Here is an 18,856-nt window from a genome sequence, read left to right on the forward strand (position 1 = left end):
ACATTCAACCAAAAAAATCACTGGGGAAACCTCAGCCAAAGGCTTGGTGGTGAGCGTTTAATATAAGGGGCAGGCAAAAGTAGGTTTAGAGTTGTTCGTATGGGAAATAATACAATAAATAAGAATATAAGAATAAACTCTGCAGACTGGTGCAGCCTCTGTGGAAAACAGTATGGAATTTCCCCCCCAAAATAAAGAAGTGGAACTCCCATTTGACCCAGTGATCCCACTTCTAGGAATATACCCTAAGACATTAGAAAGGATATATGCACCCCTACGTTCATAGCAGCACAATTTACAATTTGGAAACAGCCTAAGTGCCCATCAGCAGGTGAGTGGGTTAAAAAACTGTGGTACATCTATACAACTGAACACTACACAGCTGTAAGAAAGAAATCTTACCATTTGCAACAGCATGGATGGGTCTGGAGAGTATTATGCTAAGCAAAATAAGCCAGCGAAAGACAGATATCACATGATCTTATTTATATGTGGAGTCTAACAAACAACAAACGGATGAACAAAAATAGAACTAGAGACATAGAAGCACCAAACCGACTGTCAGAGGGAAGGCAAGGCAAGGTGGGAAGAGATCAACCAATTAACTTGTATGCATATATGCATAACCCATGGACACAGACAATAGGTTGCTGGGGGGCAGGGGTGGGCTAATGGGGAAAAAGGGGATATATGTAATACTTTCAACAATAAAGATTTAAAATAAAACCAAAACTCTGAGTACTCACAACTGTAAAGCTACTTTTGCCCCATCCTGTATCAGGTCTGGGGGTAAAGCAAAGGTAGGAGTGAGGTAAAAAATATTTTATATGACAAAGTGCAACTAGAAATGAGAAGAAAAACAGAAAAGCGGAAAGAGACTGAGCTAATTCAGAGTATAGTTCAATAATAGCTGGGAATCAAAGAACACTGTTAAAAATTGACCAAAGATAGAAAACTTGGATGCTAGTCAGCAAATTTAGGGTGCAGCTTCTTAATTCATTTCAAGTTTTGGGATTATAAAATAAATGGTTTATATTAAGCCCGGCTGGTGTGACTCAGTGGTTGAGCGTCAACCCATGAACCAAGAGGTCCCTGTTCAATTTCCAGTCAGGGCACATACCCAGGTTGCCGGCTTGATCCCCAGTAGGGGGCATGCTGGAAGCAGCCAGTAGATGTCTCTCATCAATGTTTCTCTCTATCCATCTCCCTTCCTCTCTAAAATCAATAACAACAATAACAAAAGATTTATATAGAAAAAAACTGACCAAAGAGATAATAAGAGATTAAATATGAAACAGGGACTAGGGACATTGAATAGGTATAAGTTCAAATGCAACCGACAGGACCAAAATACTAACTCTATTAAGTTCCTAAGGGGGAAAAGGGGCACCAGCTTTATAAAGAAGCAGCTATCTATTGAAGACACAATGAGAAATACAGAAACATAATAATAGGAGATACTCAATCCAAGACAGGTCAAGTGGACTAAAAATTAATATAATACAAATAATAATCAGAGGTTTTAAATGATGAAGAAAAGCCCTATTTACAGTAGCATCAAAGAAGGTAAAGTACTTAGGAATAAACTTAACAAGAACTGTGCAACACGGGTAAGAAAACACTTCAGAAACCTCCCAAAGACCCGGAAGTACCCAACCAAGTAGAAAGAGACCCTTTGTTCTTGAATGAAGACTCAGTATCTTAACGTTATGAACGTTACCTTAGAGCTTGGATGGGGAGCTTAGATGGACCCCGATCCTGAGTGGGGTGGCCATGTGGTGTGAAGCAAGACTTACCCACCAGTTGGCGTGGCTTGTCTAGCAGAGCTCCTACTGCATTTCCGTGCCTGGTTGTCCCTCCAGGCGCACTTCTGTGCACGGTGCAAAGTGCACACGGTGGCCCGACCCTGAGTACCCTCATGGCCTTGGGAGGCTGACCTCAGCCCCTATAACCCCAGACCTTGACCCATCTCTTGGTCAAGCACCTTAAAGGGAAAAGCCCAGCAGTGCCAGCAAGGCGGCTTAAAATCAATGGAGTCCTGAGGTGTGAGGGAGAGGAGACGCCAGGGAAGCTTCACCAGGGCAGCGTGGGGCAGGACAGTGACCTGAGCATTTCCGGTGGTGCAGACAATGGGTTTGTGTGTGGAAACCTGGTTGCCAAGGAGTGATGGAGATCGTGGTGGTGGTGATGCATAATTTCTCTGTGTTTCTTATAAAATATGGCAGCATGCTCTGAAATGAGAAGGGCACTTTTCCCCTTTCATACACTCTCCTTCATGTAAGTGTTGTACATCCCAGAGCACGCCTTATAATAATGCCCATCGTTGATAGGGTTTGATACATGCCAGACTCTGGTCTCAGCTTCTTACTCGCAAGGCTGGGGTTTGAGCCCAGGCTCCAGCGAATGTGCTCTAACCACAGTGTGAAGCAGCCTCTAACACACAGCTATGCCACCCACATCCATCTGCCAGGCCTGGGCTGTTGCTATAGGGCAGTGATGGCGAACCTATGACACGTGTGTCAGAGGTGACACGCGAACTCATTTTTTTGGTTGATTTTTCTTTGTTAAATGGCATTTAAATATATAAAATAAATATCAAAAATATACATCTTTGTTTTACTATGGTCGCAAATATAAAAAAATTTCTATATGTGACACGGCACCAGAGTTAAGTTAGGGTTTTTCAAAATGCTGACACGCCGAGCTCAAAAGGTTCGCCATCACTGGTCTAGGGGAAGATCAATCAAAGAACCAAACGCAAGTGGACAGGAGCATGGTTGTCGAGGGGGAAGTATGATGTGGTCCGCTGGCCTGCACAGAGGACCAGGGAGCAGACCTGACTGTCTGCCCCACAACCACACGCCGTGTGCCCCACCGGATCCACACCACGGCCGCCAGGAGCTCGTGTTGGACACCAGAGGGCAGCAGCAGCAGCTCTCACAGGCGATGGGAAAAACAAACACCTGGCCCTTGTCGATCTTATACTATTTTGCAACACAGAAATTACTGCTTTCAACTCAAGCCACAAATTATTTCCCGAGTTTTGGGGGCCACTTGCTGAGCTGTGTCCTTACTCTGAGCTTGTCCTAATGGCAAAATGAGCAGAGTGAGAAAGTAAAAGCCTTTCAGCTACCCCTGCCTCTCACACACACAGACCACAGCGAAAACACAGAAACAAGTAATGAAGCTGAACAGGAAACAGACTTGCTTTTCGAAGACCTTTTAAATAAGTCCAAGGATTCGTTTTTGAAAATCCACACAACTGAAGGTAGTTTGAAAACTCTTATTTAGTCCATCTCGTACAAAAGAAGTTTTCTAAAGTACACTTGAATTTTCAAATTTTACATTCGTCAGGTTTGCTTGTCATTTTTCTCAAAGGCTTTTGGAATGATATTTCATGCTTAACAATGCATCCTAATTAGTTTTCTAAAAAAAAAAAAATCTTAAAGTATCAAGGCTTATGGAACAAATATCTATCCTTCTCAAACTATTCCAAAAATCCAAGAGGAAGGAACACTTCCAATCTCTTCTTATGAGGCCAGCATTATCCTAATTCCAAAATCAGATAAAGACACTACCAAAAAAGGGAATTACAGGCAAATATCCCTGATGAACATAAATGCTAAAATCCTCAAAATATTAGCAAACGGACACAGCAATATATTAAAAAGATCATACACCATGACCAAGTGGGATTTATTTGAGGGATTCAAGGCTGGTACAATATTCGCAAGCCAATAAATGTGCTACATCACATAAGCAAATTGAAAGAAAAAAAAAATCACATGATCATTATCAATAGACGCAGAAAAAGCATTAGATAAAATCCCACACCCTTCTTTGACAAAAACTCTCAGCAAAGTGGGAATAGAAAAATTAGACCTCAATACGATAAAGGCCATACACGATAAACCTATAGCCAACATCATACTCAATGGGCAAAAACTAAAATCATTTTCCTTAAGAACAGGAACAAGACAGGGATGTTCACTTTCACCACTCTTATTTAACACAGTACTGGAAGTCCTAGCCACACCAGACAAGAAAACATAAAAGGCACCCAAATTGGAAAGGAGGAAGCAAATCTCTCATTATTTGCAGATGACATGATATTGTATATGGAAAACCCTAGAGACTCCACCCCCCCCCCCCAAAAAACCTACTAGATTTAATAGATGCAATTGGCAATGTAGCAGGATACAAAATTAACACCCAGAAATCCATGGTATTTTTATAGACCAACAATGAATTCTCAGAAAGAGAAACTAGACAAACAATCCCATTTACCAGTACAACCAAAAAAATTAAGAGACTTAGGAATAAACTTAACCAAGGAGGTAAAAGGTTTGTACTCAGAAAACTATAGGATGATGAAAAAAGAGAGGAAGATATAAACAAGTAGAAGAATAAACTGTATTCATGGGTTGGTAGAACTAACAATTGAAATGTCCGTACTACCCAAAGCAATCTATAGATTCAATGCAATCCCTATTAAATTACCAACAGCCTATTTCACAGATCTAGAACAAATACTCCAAGAATTATACGGAACCGAAAAAGATCCCGAATAGCCACAGCAATCTTGAGAAACAACAACAAAGTACGAGGGGTCACAATAACAGTATCAAGTTATACTGTAATCAAAACAACTTGGTACTGGCACAACAACAGGCATATAGATCAATGGAACAGAGAACCCAGAAATGGACCCAAGCCATTATGTTCAATTAATATTTGACAAGGAGGAAAGAGCATACAATGTAGTCAAGACAGCCTCTTCAATAAATGGTGTTGGGAAAATTGGACAGATACATGCAAAAAATGAAACTAGACACCAGCTTACACCATACACAATAACTTAAATGGATAAAAGACTTAAATGTAAGTCGTGAAACCATAAAAATCCTAGAAGAAACCATAGGCAGCAAAATCTATCTCATAGGAATATGTTTTGCAGATACATCTAGAGCAAAAAATACAATAAACGGGACTACATAAAAATAAAAACCTCTGCACAGCAAAAGAAACAATTTTTAAAAACATGAAAAGGGAGCCCACTGTCAGGGAGAACATATTTGACAACGATCCATCTGCTAAAGGGTTACATCCAAAATATATAAGGAACTCAAACAACAAAACAAAAGGCAAACAAACAATCCAATAAAAAATGGGCAAATGACCTAAATAGACACTTCTCCAAAGGGTACATACAGATGGCCAAGAGACATATGAAAACATGCTCAAAGTCACTGGTCATCAGAGAGATGCAAATTCAAATGACAATGAGGTATCACCTCACACTTGTCAGAACGGCTACCATCAACGAATCAACAAACGACAAGTGCTGGCGAGGATGTGGAGAAAAGGGAACCCTTGTACAAGGCTGGTTGGAATGCAGACTGGTGCAACCATTATAGAAAACAGTTTGGAGTTTCCTCAAAAAATTAAATATGGAACTGCCAAATATTTGACCCAGTGATCCCACTTCTAGGAATATATCCTAAGAAACCCAAAACACCAATCAGAAAGAATGTTTGCACCCCTACATTCATAGCAGCACAATTTACAAACCTAAGATCTGGAAACAGCCCAAGTGCCCATCAGTAGGTGAGTGCATAAAAAAGCTATGGTACATTTACACCATGGAATATTATGCAGCAGCGATAAAGAAGGATCTCTTACCTTTTGAGACAGCACAGAGGGACCTGGAGAGTATCATGCTAAGCGAAATAAGCCAGTCAGAGAAAGACAAGTATCACATGATCTCACACATAGGTGGAATCAAATGAACAAAATAAACTGATAAACAAAACAGATCCAGAGACAATAGAAGCATGGAACAGACTGTGGAATCTCAGAGGGAAGGTGGGGGTGAGTGGGTGGTGTGGAAGAGATTCACCAAAGACCTTGTATGAACATGTGCATTAACACATAGACACAGACAATAGGGTGGTGAAGGCCTGGGGTGGGGGTAGGGGTGGGGCTACAAGGAGTGAATAGGGAGAAAAAGGGGGACATATGTAATCAACACTAATAAAAGAGAAAAATGGTAATTGGCGTACGAGCTACCCTTTTCATTGGCTAATCAGGGCTATATGCAAATTAACTGCCAACTAAGATTGACAGTTAACTGCCAACAAGATGGCGGTTAACTGCCAACAAGATGGCGGTTAATTTGCATATGTAGGCACAATGCAGGGAGGCGAAAGGGAAAGCAGGAAGAAGGCCCCTGCCACTGACAGTGATCGGAAACCCAGCGGGGAGCTAAGAGCTGGGGGGCAGGGCAAAGGCTCCCCCCAGCCATGATCGGAGAATCAGGTGCCTTTTCCGCCCTGGCCAGTGATAGCAGGAAGTAGGGGTGGAGCCAGCGATGGGAGCTGGGCACGGTCAAAGCTGGCAGTCCCAGGAGCTAGGGGCCCCTTGCCTGGGCCTAAAGTGAAGCTCACGATCGCGGCGCCCCCCGCTGCCACTGCAGGTCCCCGCTGCCCGGGCCGGACGCCTAGGCCAGAGGCATCAGGCCTGGGCAAGGGGCCGATCCTGCGATTGGAGGGTGATGGGGGTCAACGCCTGAGGGCTCCCAGTATGTGAGAGGGGGCAGGCTGGGCTGAGGGACACTCCCCCCCCCCCACACACCCAGTGCACGAATTTCGTGCACCGGGCCCCTAGTACAACAATAAAGATTAAAAAAAAGAGCCAAGGCTCGTGAACCCGAGCAGTGCCGTGGCTGGAGGGTGGCATGCTGGGACATCCATCTGGAGACGGCAGCTTCCCGGCAGCTCCACACACAGTGACTGCTTCTGCATTTGCTCCCTTTCAATCCCACAGGAGACAGCGAGTGGGGAAAGCCACATCCAACTCTGCATTTGGGTGTCCAGTGAGTGCCCAGGTGTGACAGGCAAATGCTCTCTGTAACCCTGTTCCATGATTTCCTGCCCACAACACGGTAGCTGTGGAAAGGTAGCTTGCCTCACCAATTCTGGGATGGTGGCTTATGAAATGCCAGTCACTGTGACTTAGATAGTATCCTTAGATCTGGCCTTTGGTAAGGAATTGAGGAGAAAAACAAGCCACAGGTATTCACCCTGCACACACGCTTTCAGTGGCCACAAGACCAGAGAGGGGACTCCACGGACTAAGGTTTTCAAAGCTGTGCCAGTCGACCTCAGAAACGATGGCGTTGGCCCCGTTTAGAGGTGGCAGCAGGGATGAGGGAAGGGAGAGCCCCAGGTGCTCGCATTTAACTCCAGCTGGAGAGCAGGTAAGCACTCTTCATCTCCAAGGTGTCCAGGGATGACGTGATGGAGAAGAACACTGACTCAGCTCTGACCAGACTGTGTCCTAAACAACCTGTCATATCCTTTACTCTCCCATGAGAGACACAAAAGGCCACACCAAAAGCCCCTTAGCTGTAAAATCTGAGTGCATCACAAAATAACCATAAAGACAATATCCAGCATGAGGGCCACTTAACATGTCACACTTTGGAAGTGTGGTTAAGTGCCCCCGGGAGCAGTGCGGGAGTATGGGGTATTACCTCGTCAGCCCATATCCCGGGTGAGACCAGCTTAAGAGGGGGTTCTTCTGCTCGGTCCTACGTGGGCTACGGGTGATGCGGGTCGGGATGGGGGCAGATCGAGAACAGGAGACGACAGAGAGGGGAGAAAAAGAAGAGATACAGAAATGTTATCAAGTAGCCTCAGAAGTCCAGCTTTCCTGGTTTCATTTGTTTACATCTTCCCACCACCGTTCCTACTGTTTCACTTCTGGTCCCACTGGAGCAGCCCTCTCAAAGGAGGGACCGGATGGTGGGGGTGGGTGGACAGGGAGCCCTGAAACATCAATGTTCTTTCGTTTCTGAGACGATATCAGTATGGATGGCACCAGTTAAGTCCACGTGCCTTTGATGGAAGTTTTCCCCCCCAAAGCATTCATTAACTAGGGTGCTGACACTTTCCCCGAAACAGAGGTGGTAAGGGCTGACCGTCTTGCCCCACATGGCACCTTTCTGACAAACCCGCCTGAGGTCTATGCTTGGAGTGGAAGGGCCGACGATGCCGGGTGACCAAGTGACATGGCCACCAGGCATCTGGGTCCCTGGCCTGGAGCATGAGGAGGTACGAGGGGTGGGTGGGGGTTGGAGGGGGACAAGGTCACTGGGCTGAGGCCTGTTTAGGAAGTGTGTGTGTTGGTAGCATTGTCTCCGAGCTATGGTGACACCTCCCCCTGCATGTCTTACTCCTGGTTCCCGTCCCCGGCCCCAGCACCTGCTCTTCAACCACCAACCCCCGCAGAGCCTTGCGAGTCCCATCCCTGCTCCTTTCAGCAGCAACGCTCATTAAGCAACGCTAACAAGGAACCGCTTCCACTTCCTCCCACTTCGGCTTGAGAAGGCTCCTCAAACCCCCATTACTCTGGCTGTGCTCCTGACGTTACAGTTCGTAAAGATCTCCAACCCGTGTCCCTGAAGCCTCTCCAGCGAATCAACGCGTAAGCACCACAAGGAACATAATTCCCCCCGCCCCTCCCCGGCCCCAGGACCCCGCTTCACAGCATTCCACGCTCACAAGCATCACTCAGCAAGCACGCGAACCCGGAGGGAGTCAGTGCTCCGGGACGTCATGTTGTGACAGTGAGCTGATGTCAAGACCCAAGGACAGATCTGGAGCCAAGGGCACGAGGTGGCGGCCAGTGCCCTTAGGAAAAGCATGCGCCCCAGCTATGCTCTGCGCAATGGGGTGAGAAACGGAAATTAGTTGAAATGGCTGGATCATGCAGTTATTGGGAAAGAAGCTGCCAGGGAGAATAAAAAAGGGTGAATACCTGTGTAGGTCATAGCTTCCTCCATCTTTATTCCCTGATCGAGGAAAATACAAGAGGAATGTATGTTAGTGTGAGGACTCACAAAAACCGTTCACTACATAGATTTCCCATGCACAACACCTAAGTCCTAGAAAGAAACAAAATCTGTTAAATACCGACAGTGCCGAAGTCCAACAGAGCTTTTCTATTGGGTTCAAAGTGAGGGTCAAAGGCTATAAATAAAGAGGTTTAAGATAAATCACATAAGAGCTTTCACATGAAAAGGGGGTGGGGGGGCGGGGAGAATGGAGGAGAGGCCTTGTAAAAACAGCCAGAAAGTGCTTCCAGAAGTCTGTGCAAGTCTCGGTAAAAGTTACATTTCGGTTATTTTTAGACAAAACACTTGGAAAAAAAAGGGCCAATAATCACCTCCCTTAGGAACCTTCTAGAAAGTGGGGAGGACGACGTGAAGTCTGAGGGCAGTAACTGCGCCCACCTGGCGGGTCACTTCGCCATTAATCCGCTCGGTCAGGTTTCACTGAGGGGAGTTGTTATGTCATCACCAATAAGCGAGCTGTGCCCCTTGGGGGAGAAGTATCTGGGTGTAATGTTTCCAGTGCCTCTAAGAGTTGCTTTAGTTTCCAGGCTTTTGTGGGCTTTTTTCTTTCTTTCTTTCTTTTTGTAAGATTTGAAGAAAAGGTTAACAGATAAGCAGGGGCCATGGAAAGATTTGAGCGGAGTGGGGTCAGTGACCGAAAGACCTAGTTTGCGAGTCGGGACTGGACTCCTCTGGCTGCCACTCCTTTCCCTGAGGTGCTAGCTGAGCGGTGTTGATGGAGGCTGACACAGGGCCCCTCTTGTGGGATTTATAATTTCTTACGGGGCTCTCACGGCTCAAAAGCATTCAGGACCAACGGTGGTGGGAATGTCAGGTGGGGATGTTGGCCCTTTTAGGGTCCCCCCTACCCCCCACCTTTCAAGTCAATGACTCAGGGAGCTGCTCGGTTCCCACGAAGACAGGCTGTGAAGGGCACAGAAAACTCAGCCTCACACAGAGGTTCCTGCTAATGGCTCCCTGCAGCCCGTGCCCAGCTCTTCACCCTTTTGGGGTGGGTCTGCTATGCTGTCACCATGGCCTCGGCCAGCTTCCGGTTCTCCTCCTTCCTTCTGCGGACAGCTGCTATTTACATTTCTATGAGAAGCCTGAGAAAATAGGTATTCTCATTCATGGTGGGATGGACAGTGCATCCCCACGGGCAAAGGAGAAATAAATTAAGCACTGCAGACCAGGGAGGGAACATCTGCTCGATTCCACGCAGGCCCTCTTATCCTTTTAGATCCCAAGACAATGAATGGCTCAAGTAGCTCTAATTTCAGATGTAAAATTCCAGCGAGAGAAATCAGTGCACGAGGTCATGGGCTTGGGTCCAACTGGGGGAGCTCCAAATTGTGGTGAGCAAAAAGAGGGCATGGTGTGCTTCCATCCAAATTCCCTCTCAAAAAAAAAAAAAAAAAAAAAAAAATCTCCTGGTTTACCTAGAGCAGCGGTTCTCAACCTGTGGGTTGTGACCCCTTTGGGGGTCGAACGACCCTTTCACAGGGGTCGCCTAAGACCGTCGGAAAACACATATACAATTACACGTTGTTTTTGTGATTAATCACTATGCTTTAATTATGTTCAATTTGTAACAATGAAATTGGGGGTCACCACAACATGAGGAACTGTATTAAAGGGTCGCGGCATTAGGAAGGTTGAGAACCACTGACCTAGAGTATATCTTATGACTGTTGACAGCAAAAACAAATCAGTCCCCCATGCTTTCATCCCATCTTCCAGGGGATGCTTCTATCCGGAATCGAGGTTTACTAACAGAAGCCCTGTGGGAGAGACTGGGACAAAACGCTCACCAAATCTCCTGGTGCGTTCCATTTTTCATCCAGGCACCCAGAGCTAAATTTACAGGAGAAATTGTGTTTGGAACTGTCTGGGCAGATTTCCCTGCACGTGTATGTTTCTATGCATATAAACATTTCCAAGGCAGGAAACTTGAAAACACAAAGAATTTTCCAGGTAACATAGAAAAAAAAAAAATCGTGTTTCCTTACCCACGTCAAGGCCCTTAGGTCTTGGGTTGCACTGCTTATACCCTTGGCAGCTTCTGAGTTCCATGAGCTGGACGTGCAGCTGATTCAAAATGCCCCGCTCCACTGTGTGCACCGTGTTCGTGAGCTGTGGACGGAGAGGCCAGGATGGTCTAGTTAGGATCCTGTTCTGCTTATCCTATTCTCAATCTCCTCCACGGGATGAAAACACTCGGACTTACCTGATAAGGATCTGTATTCATATCAAAATACTCCAAAAAGCCAGTGGCGAACTCGCAGAAAAGAAAATTATGCGTCTCATTAACTGTCCGCAAACACCAGTAGGTGTTGTTGTTAGAACTCGTGCAAGCGCAGAAAGAGCCCACTGTGGGTAGAAAAGAAAACAGAATGAAAGAATGGAAGAACGGAGGCAGGCTAGCCATTCCAACGCTGCCTCATCATTACGCTGTAAGGTTCACATTCTTTCTTAAAAGTCCTCTGTGGGTAGATAGTAATAATAACTAATAACTAATCCCGCCCCCCCACCCCCCTTTTCTGTACAGATTTGCTGTGAGATGTGAGTTGATTTGACCTTGGATCAGGTGGTTTGCTTGTTTGTTTACTTGTGTGTTTATTCAGCTAATATTTATCTCCTTTGTGTTGGGGTTCAGCATCTCACAGGCATGGTCTGGTTTCTTAAAAACATACAGTCTAGTTGGAGAGACAAATGTTAAGCAAAAACAAAAGCAGAAATTTTAGAAAAAAACAACCCCCCACACAAACCGTGTAATTACAGAAGTGCCAAGTTCTACGGAGAAAACGAATGGGCTGACAGTATAGAAAAGAGGCTTACGTCGCCCTAGGCACAGGGGAGGGCTCCGTGAGAAGTGACGTTACAGGTGAACTCTGAGGGTGAGCAGGTCTGTGATAGGCACAGGGCTTTGGGTAAGTGCTGGGTCGAAAGCCTTTTAGGGACCAGTGTGTGCAAAGGCCCTGAGGTGGGAGGGAGCTTCGGGTGCTTGAGGAGAGAGAAAAGCAGAGTGGCTGATGTAGGTGAGCGTGGGAGGAGATGCGTCAGAGGAAAGCAGGAATGTGGACACGGGGCTTTGTTACAAGGTAAGGATTTTGCTCTTTCTCCTACGAAAAACCGGATGTCGTTAAGTGATGACTCTAAATGCTCTGAGCAGAACAGACTGGCAATAGCGAGAGGAGAGTCTGGGAGACACACAGGTTTTGCCGAGGTTGAGGTAAGAAATGGTGGGATGGGCACAGCTCAGAAGGGTGTAGCTGATAGAGGTCTGAGTCACCTCCCGTGGGAGTTACGAGCAAAACTGCAACTTCACATTTCTCAATACTCCATCTTTGAAGGGCTTGCCAGCCCTGACACAGCACATCTGTCACTTCCTCAGGACCCCACTCCTGCTAGTCCCTCTGCCTGGGGTGTTGCCCCCTCCCGCTCAGGACCCTTCCACACCGACTGCTTCTTTGAATCCTTTAGGTTTCAGCTGAAATGTCACCTCTTCAGAAAGGCCCATCAGCCCCACCCTCTCAAAATGGTCCCTTTGAATAACGTTGATAACCGTCTCCTTATAGCATCACCACACTTGGTAATTATTTCACTTTCTTTTTATGGTACCCACCCCCCCACTAGAATATGTCATGAGCTACGTCTTGTTCATTGTTGTGTCTGCAGGGCTCAGCCCAGGGCCTGGCGGAGAACAGACCCCAGCCATTTGAATGACCCTCAGAGATCCCTGCACCGCTTTAGGAAAGCACGTTAAAAGTTAAATGCTGCACCTTGAAGAGTTTGCTCAGCCTTCATGTGACTGTAGACTTCAATGCAAACACGGACACTAAGATAAGCATCAAGGCAGAAAAACAAAAAGCTGCACAGATAAGCCCTAGGCCTTCATCCCCACCCCTCCCCGCACTGCCCCTCACTCCCCGAGAATAGTCTGAGATTCCTGCACATCTCCAAATCACAGTTTGAGAAACACTGACCCAGGGGGTGTTTCAACTATTCCATGGGATGATAGGCCTTCAGTCAGATAACATGCCACAGAAGTTAGGGTGTTATTTCTCTGTGACCCAAACCACTATAGCAATATAAGCATTCATTGAAAATACAGAAGTGTGGCCCTGGCCGGTTTGGCTCAGTGGTTGGAGCGTTGGCCCATGGATGGGAGGGTCATGGGTTCGATTCCCAGTCAAGGGCACGTACCTCAGTTGCAGTCCCTCCCCGCCCCAGTCTGGGCAAGTGCGGGAGGCAATCAGTCGATGTGTCTCTTTCACATTGATCTTTCTCTTTCTTTCTCTCTTCTCTTCCTACCTTTCTCCCACTCTCTCTCTCTAAAGATCAATGGGAAAAATATCCTCAGATAAGGATTAAAACAAACAAGTGCACAAGTGTATTCCATATCCTCAGAATCCTGTAAAACCAGACACTTTGCGGTGTCCCTAATATTCTGCAAGCACAGTGCCCTTACTGAAGGGGACTGACTCAGGATGTGGACCCTGCCTTTGAGGAGCTGCACTTCCTGTATTATACACAGAGTACGCACTTACACTAGAGCAGAAACAACATATATTTGGGGCAAAGTTGTCATCGTTACTTAGTTGATTTGCTATAGAGCAGTCTTCCTGGGAGGCTGGGTACTGTGGGAAACATCAGGAGGAAAACCCAGAGAGAGCTCGGCATTTTCAAACAAAATACCAAAACAAATTTCAAATAGATAGATAGATAGATAGATAGATAGATAGATAGATAGATAGATAGATAGCAATGTCTGGCAAAATGATTCTAGTTGCCAGTATGGAAAATAATATGCGGCTCCTCTCTCGGATTCCAGAGTCCGGTTGCATCTGCTGAAAGCCTCATCTAAATGCCTGCAGCTGAGTCACGGTGTCTCTGTGGCGGCCGGAAGTGGCAGTAAGTGGCAGTTAGAAAGAACGAGGGACTCACGGTTCCAGAAGGGGGCTGTCTGCCAGTGGTTGTTGTCGTGAGTGAAGCAGGTCAGGCCGGGAAGGCTGCACTCCTCCCCCTTCCTCTGGCGCTTCTTCTCCTTCCTCTCCTTCCTCCTCCTCCGATTCTCCTTGAAAAGCTGCAGCTTGCTGTCCACTTCTTGAGCGGCCTCCCTATTCCCAAAGAAGGGATATATATATAACATTCCATCAAAAGACTACTAGATTTTATAAATGAATTCAGCAATGTAGCAGAATGATAACGTTAACATCCAGAAATCTATGGCATTTTTATACACCAATAATGAACTCTCAGAAAGAGAGAGAAAAAAAATCCCACTTACCATTGCAACAAAAAATTAAGATACTTAGGGATAAACTTAATCAAGGAGGTAAAAGACTTGTACTCGGAAAACTATAGAACATTTAAAAAAGAGATAGAAGAAGATATAAACAAGTGATAGGATATACCGTGTTCATGGATTGGTAGAATTAACATCCTTAAAATGTCCATACTACCCAAAACAATCTACAGATTCAACACAATCCCTATTACAATACCAACAGCATATTTCACAGACCTAGAACAAACTATCCAAAAATTTAGATGGAATCAAAAAAACTCCAGGTCGAGGGAAAATGGCGGCGGTATAGATGGACGTGTCCTGTGCCTTGTCCCGGAGCTGTTAGGGTGAGCAGCTGAAGCAGGTAACATACAGCCCGAATAAGCAGAGGATATTCAGCTGAGAGAGTTTGCAGCCAGGAAAGGCAGAGGAATCCCGGAGAAATCGGACGGCTGGAGGCTGCGGCTGGAAAATCTCCTGGAGCGCCGGCTCAGCCACGGAGACCGCACCATCTTGAGTGGCTGTTATTGGAAACGTATATACATCCAAAGACCCGGCATCCAGAGATCGGCTGCTAACCAGGAAACACCGGATCTGGGACAGCGCGACTATGTGGAGCCCTGCTTCTCACGGAAAGGTCAGATCTCGCCTGAAGGTGCGGTTTGCAATTCAGGTTGGGGAGAGGAGTGTGCGCGGGTAGGTCTGCGCCCCACAAAGACCCCGGCCTTTGGAGCCAGCGTGATCAGCGAGTGTGGAAGAGCTCCCACAGGGCTGCTGGCAGAAGGGAACACTTAACACATTGTTTGCGGTAGTTTTTATCGTGCGCTAACAGGTGGCGCAGGCCATTTTTGCTAATTGTTTGCGCAAATGGCAACATTCAGTAAAATTACGATAACTTTAGTTTACGTATTTATACGTTACCCGCATTCTGCTGTTAGTCTATAAAAAAAGTATTAATACGTGTCCCGTGCTCTACTACACTGGTAGAACGTATAAATATGTAGAACGTATAAATACGTTTCCCGCATACAATGTGTTAAAATTAGCCCACAGCTGGACTGGATGCAAAAAAGGCAACCTCAGATTTTGCCAGTGTGCAGGCTACTCAATGTAAGGAGAGAGAGGATGGGCCGGAAGAGACTGCGTGTGCTGGAAGGTGCAGGGTTGCGAATTTGCGCAACTCCACAGGCTCCTGTTTTTTTCTCTTTCCCTTAAATCTTTGCGTTTGATTATTAAACCCAGTGCATGGGATTGCCCAGTTGGGGTCACTTGCAGAAACTGCAGGGGAAAGTTGTTTTTGTGGAACCTAGGAAACGGAGCGGGATAACGATTAAAGAACCAGCTCTGGGCAGACTTCCCCAAACAAGTTTTAAGTGCAATAGAGAAAATAAACCCTAACTGCTGGATAGAGAGGCCATATAGCCTCGGAGGTCAATCCAGAAACACTGCCATCCAGAGGCTGAGCCACAAACTGACACTTATGTAAACGCAAACTAAGGCAGTCTGGGAAACAAATACAGCCTGCTTTAAAATCAGGACTGTGTATACAACACGGAGGAAGGAGGAACAGTGTATCGCAGGGAAATTCAACACTCTCCTGAATACCTTGCAGGACTAAGGCGTGCCAGACTGAAGAGTAGAAGAACCAAAGGACCTTCACTAGCACATTTTTATTTATTTTTTTATTCTTTTTTTCACCTTTTAATTAAACCATTTTTTTTCTTTTTTCATCACCTGATTTTACCCTTTTAATTACTACATTTTTATTTTTAACTAGTATTATTACTGCTACCATTTTACCATTTTTTAAAGTGTCATTTTATTTTATCTTTTTTTATTTTGGGATTAGTGTTCTACATTCTATTTTCATCATTCCTTTAGCATCATTTTTCTCTACCTCAATTTTACCTTTATGCTAAAACCCTCTTCCTCACTTTTCCCCTTTTGTTGTCCTGTTTCTCTTACCCTATTCCTGCTTTAGATTTTCCCTATTCCTTCTTTTTACCCCCTGTCAAAATTTCACCCTACTTATATATCCTATTTCCAATCTCCTGCTCTAAATCCTTATACACCTCTCCCTTATCTTTCTTCACTATCCAATTTTTTTTTTCTTTTCTCTCTCTATTATTTTGTTGTTTGCTTGATTGTTGAGTATATTGTTTTTTTTTTTTTTAGGATTGTTTGTGAGGTTGTTTTTCTTTTTCTGTTGGTTCCCCGCCGTCCCCCCCCCCACCCCCCCGGTTATTTTTGTGCTTCTGTTTTCCCTTGCTTCGCTTGATATTATTGGTTGTTTGTAGTTTGCATTCATCTCCAGGGATCTGTTGCTGGAATTTGTTGGGATTAGTGGCGGTTCTATCGGAGTTTTCTCCTCATATAAATAGTCTCTTCCCCTCTTCTACTTCATTCTCTCTTTTCTCTATTACTTTTTCCCCCTCCCTTTTCCCAATTTCATTTTTGCACTCCTTTTTCCCCCCTTTTCTCTTTTTCTCTTCTTTCTTCCTTATCCCCTAATTCTCTTTGCTCAGGTGGTCACCTTTATTTGGGGTTATTAATATCGTGAATACATTTGTGTTCAGTGCCTGGTACGTTGTGCCTTGTTGTGTTGTATTTTGTGCCTTTAAATCAATGCAGAGGATCCTCAAGCAACAGCAGCCTCCTGAGCACCACACCCTCTGTCTGAAGAACAGCAGCTGTGTGTGAAGCCTCCCCCTACCAGCCAGAAGAGCCACCACAGCTGTGAACAGCACCCACCAGAGGAGCTGCTGCCAACTGAGGAGCAGCTGCTACCACAACCGCCCGAGGAGCAACCACAGCCCGAGGAGCCACTACCACCCAGGGAGCAGCCACTGAACGACTCAACATCTAGATATGTCTGTGAGATCAAACATGGGTAGACAAAGAAACCCCCAAAGGAAAGAAAAGGAGGACTCACCAGAAAAGCAGCTAAGTGATACAGAGGCATGCAACATGACAGAAAAAGAATTCAGATTAAGGGTTCTAGAGTGCATAAACCGGATGGAGGAAAAAAATCAACAACTTATACAAGAAGTAAGAAGAAACAGATGAAAAAATAAACAACTTAGGAGGTAAGAATCAAAAAGAAATGTATGAAAAAAATCAATAACTTAGGTAAGAACCAAGAAGAAATGAAGAGGGATATAGCTGCAATAAAAAACACCACTAAAAGTTTCAACAGTAGACTAGGAGAAGTGGAGGATCGAATTAGTGAATTAGAAGACAAGGTAGCAAAACACATCCAAACTGAACTGCAATTGGAGAAAAAAATTAAAAGACAGGAGGAGAGTCTAAGGGAGCTATGGGACAACATGAAACGAAACAACATATGAATAATAGGTGTGCCAGAACAACAGAGGAACAAGGATTAGAAAACCTATTTGAAGAAATAATATCATAAAACTTCCCTGAGGTGGGGAAGAAAAACGTCACACAAGCACAGAGAGTCCCAAACAAGGTGAATCCGAAAAGACCCACACCAAGACACATCATAATTACCACGGCAAATGTTCAGGACAAAGAGAGAATCTTACAGGCTGCAAGAGAGAGACGGAAAGTTACATACAAGGGCTCTCCCATTAGATTATCAAATGATTTCTCAACAGAAACACATCAGGCCAGGAAAGAATGGACGGAAATTTACAAAGTGATGCAAAGCAAAGGACTGAATCCAAGAATACTCTATCCAGCAAGGCTATCATTCAAAATTGAAGGGGAAATAAGAAGCTTTACAGACAAAAAAAAGGCTAAAGGAGTTTATCACCACCAAGCCAGCAATGCAAGAAATGCTAAAGGGACTGGTGTAAAAAGAAGAAACAAAAAACTCAGAAAGAAAACAGCTACAAAAAATAGAAATGGCTACAAACAAGTACCTTTCAATAATAACTTTAAACGTAAGTGGACTAAATGCTCCAATCAAAAGACATCAAGTGGCTGAATGGATAAAAAAACATGACCCATACATTTGCTGTCTACAAGAGACCCACCTCAGAAGAAGGGACTCACACAGACTGAAAGTGAAGGGATGGAAAAATATCTTTCAGGCAAATGGAAATGAAAAAAAAGCTGGGGTAGCAATACTTATATCTGACAAAATAGACCTCAAAGTGAAGGCCATTACAAGATATAAGGAAGGCCACTTCATAATACTAAAGGGATCAATACAACAAGAGGATATAACCCTGAAAAACATATATGCACCCAATGCAGGAGCACCCAAATACATAAAAAAAAAAACTCCTGGAAGATATCAAGGGAGAGATCGACAACAATACAATCATAGTAGGGGACTTTAATACACCACTGACATCACTGGATAAATCCTCTAGACAAAAAATGGGCAAAGAAACAGCAATTCTAAATGACTCACTAGACCAGATGGACTTAATTGACATCTTCAGAACATTTCACCCCAAAGCCACAGAATGTACATTCTTCTCAAGTGCTCATGGGACATCTTCAAAAATAGACCACAAATGCTCTGGGCTCCCACTGTGCCTAGGCCAGTGGCTCCCGCAGGATAGATGGGGAGGAACATGTGACTGGAGGAGTTGGAGGCATTGGGGGTAGCATATAGATAGATGCCCTGGCTAGTGCTTTGCCTACAGGAGCAGGAGAAATGAGACAGTGACTGGAAGGAGGTGTGGGTGCCGGAA

At 45.0% G+C, this 18,856-nt stretch overlaps 1 protein-coding gene across 10 annotated transcripts in view; it reads right to left on the minus strand.

Moving 5' to 3' along the window:
* SULF1 (sulfatase 1) overlaps positions 1-18,856 on the minus strand; it is a 173,837-nt gene that overhangs the window by 4,013 nt on the left and 150,968 nt on the right. For 8 of the 10 annotated variants that reach the window (XM_059672934.1, XM_059672935.1, XM_059672936.1 and 5 more), the window contains 3 exons: positions 13,844-14,016; positions 11,124-11,266; positions 10,906-11,029 (listed from right to left, as the gene is read on the minus strand). In XM_059672934.1, coding sequence (XP_059528917.1) covers positions 10,906-11,029; positions 11,124-11,266; positions 13,844-14,016 — 440 coding nt within the window. Of the gene's footprint in view, positions 1-7,534; positions 7,601-8,820; positions 8,855-10,905; positions 11,030-11,123; positions 11,267-13,843; positions 14,017-18,856 lie in introns of all 10 variants that reach the window. The other 2 variants (XM_059672943.1, XM_059672944.1) reach the window with 2 other exon arrangements.

The sequence above is a fragment of the Myotis daubentonii genome, chromosome 17 (genome assembly GCF_963259705.1).
Source record: "Myotis daubentonii chromosome 17, mMyoDau2.1, whole genome shotgun sequence".
In the NCBI taxonomy this organism is placed as follows: Eukaryota; Metazoa; Chordata; class Mammalia; order Chiroptera; family Vespertilionidae; genus Myotis; species Myotis daubentonii.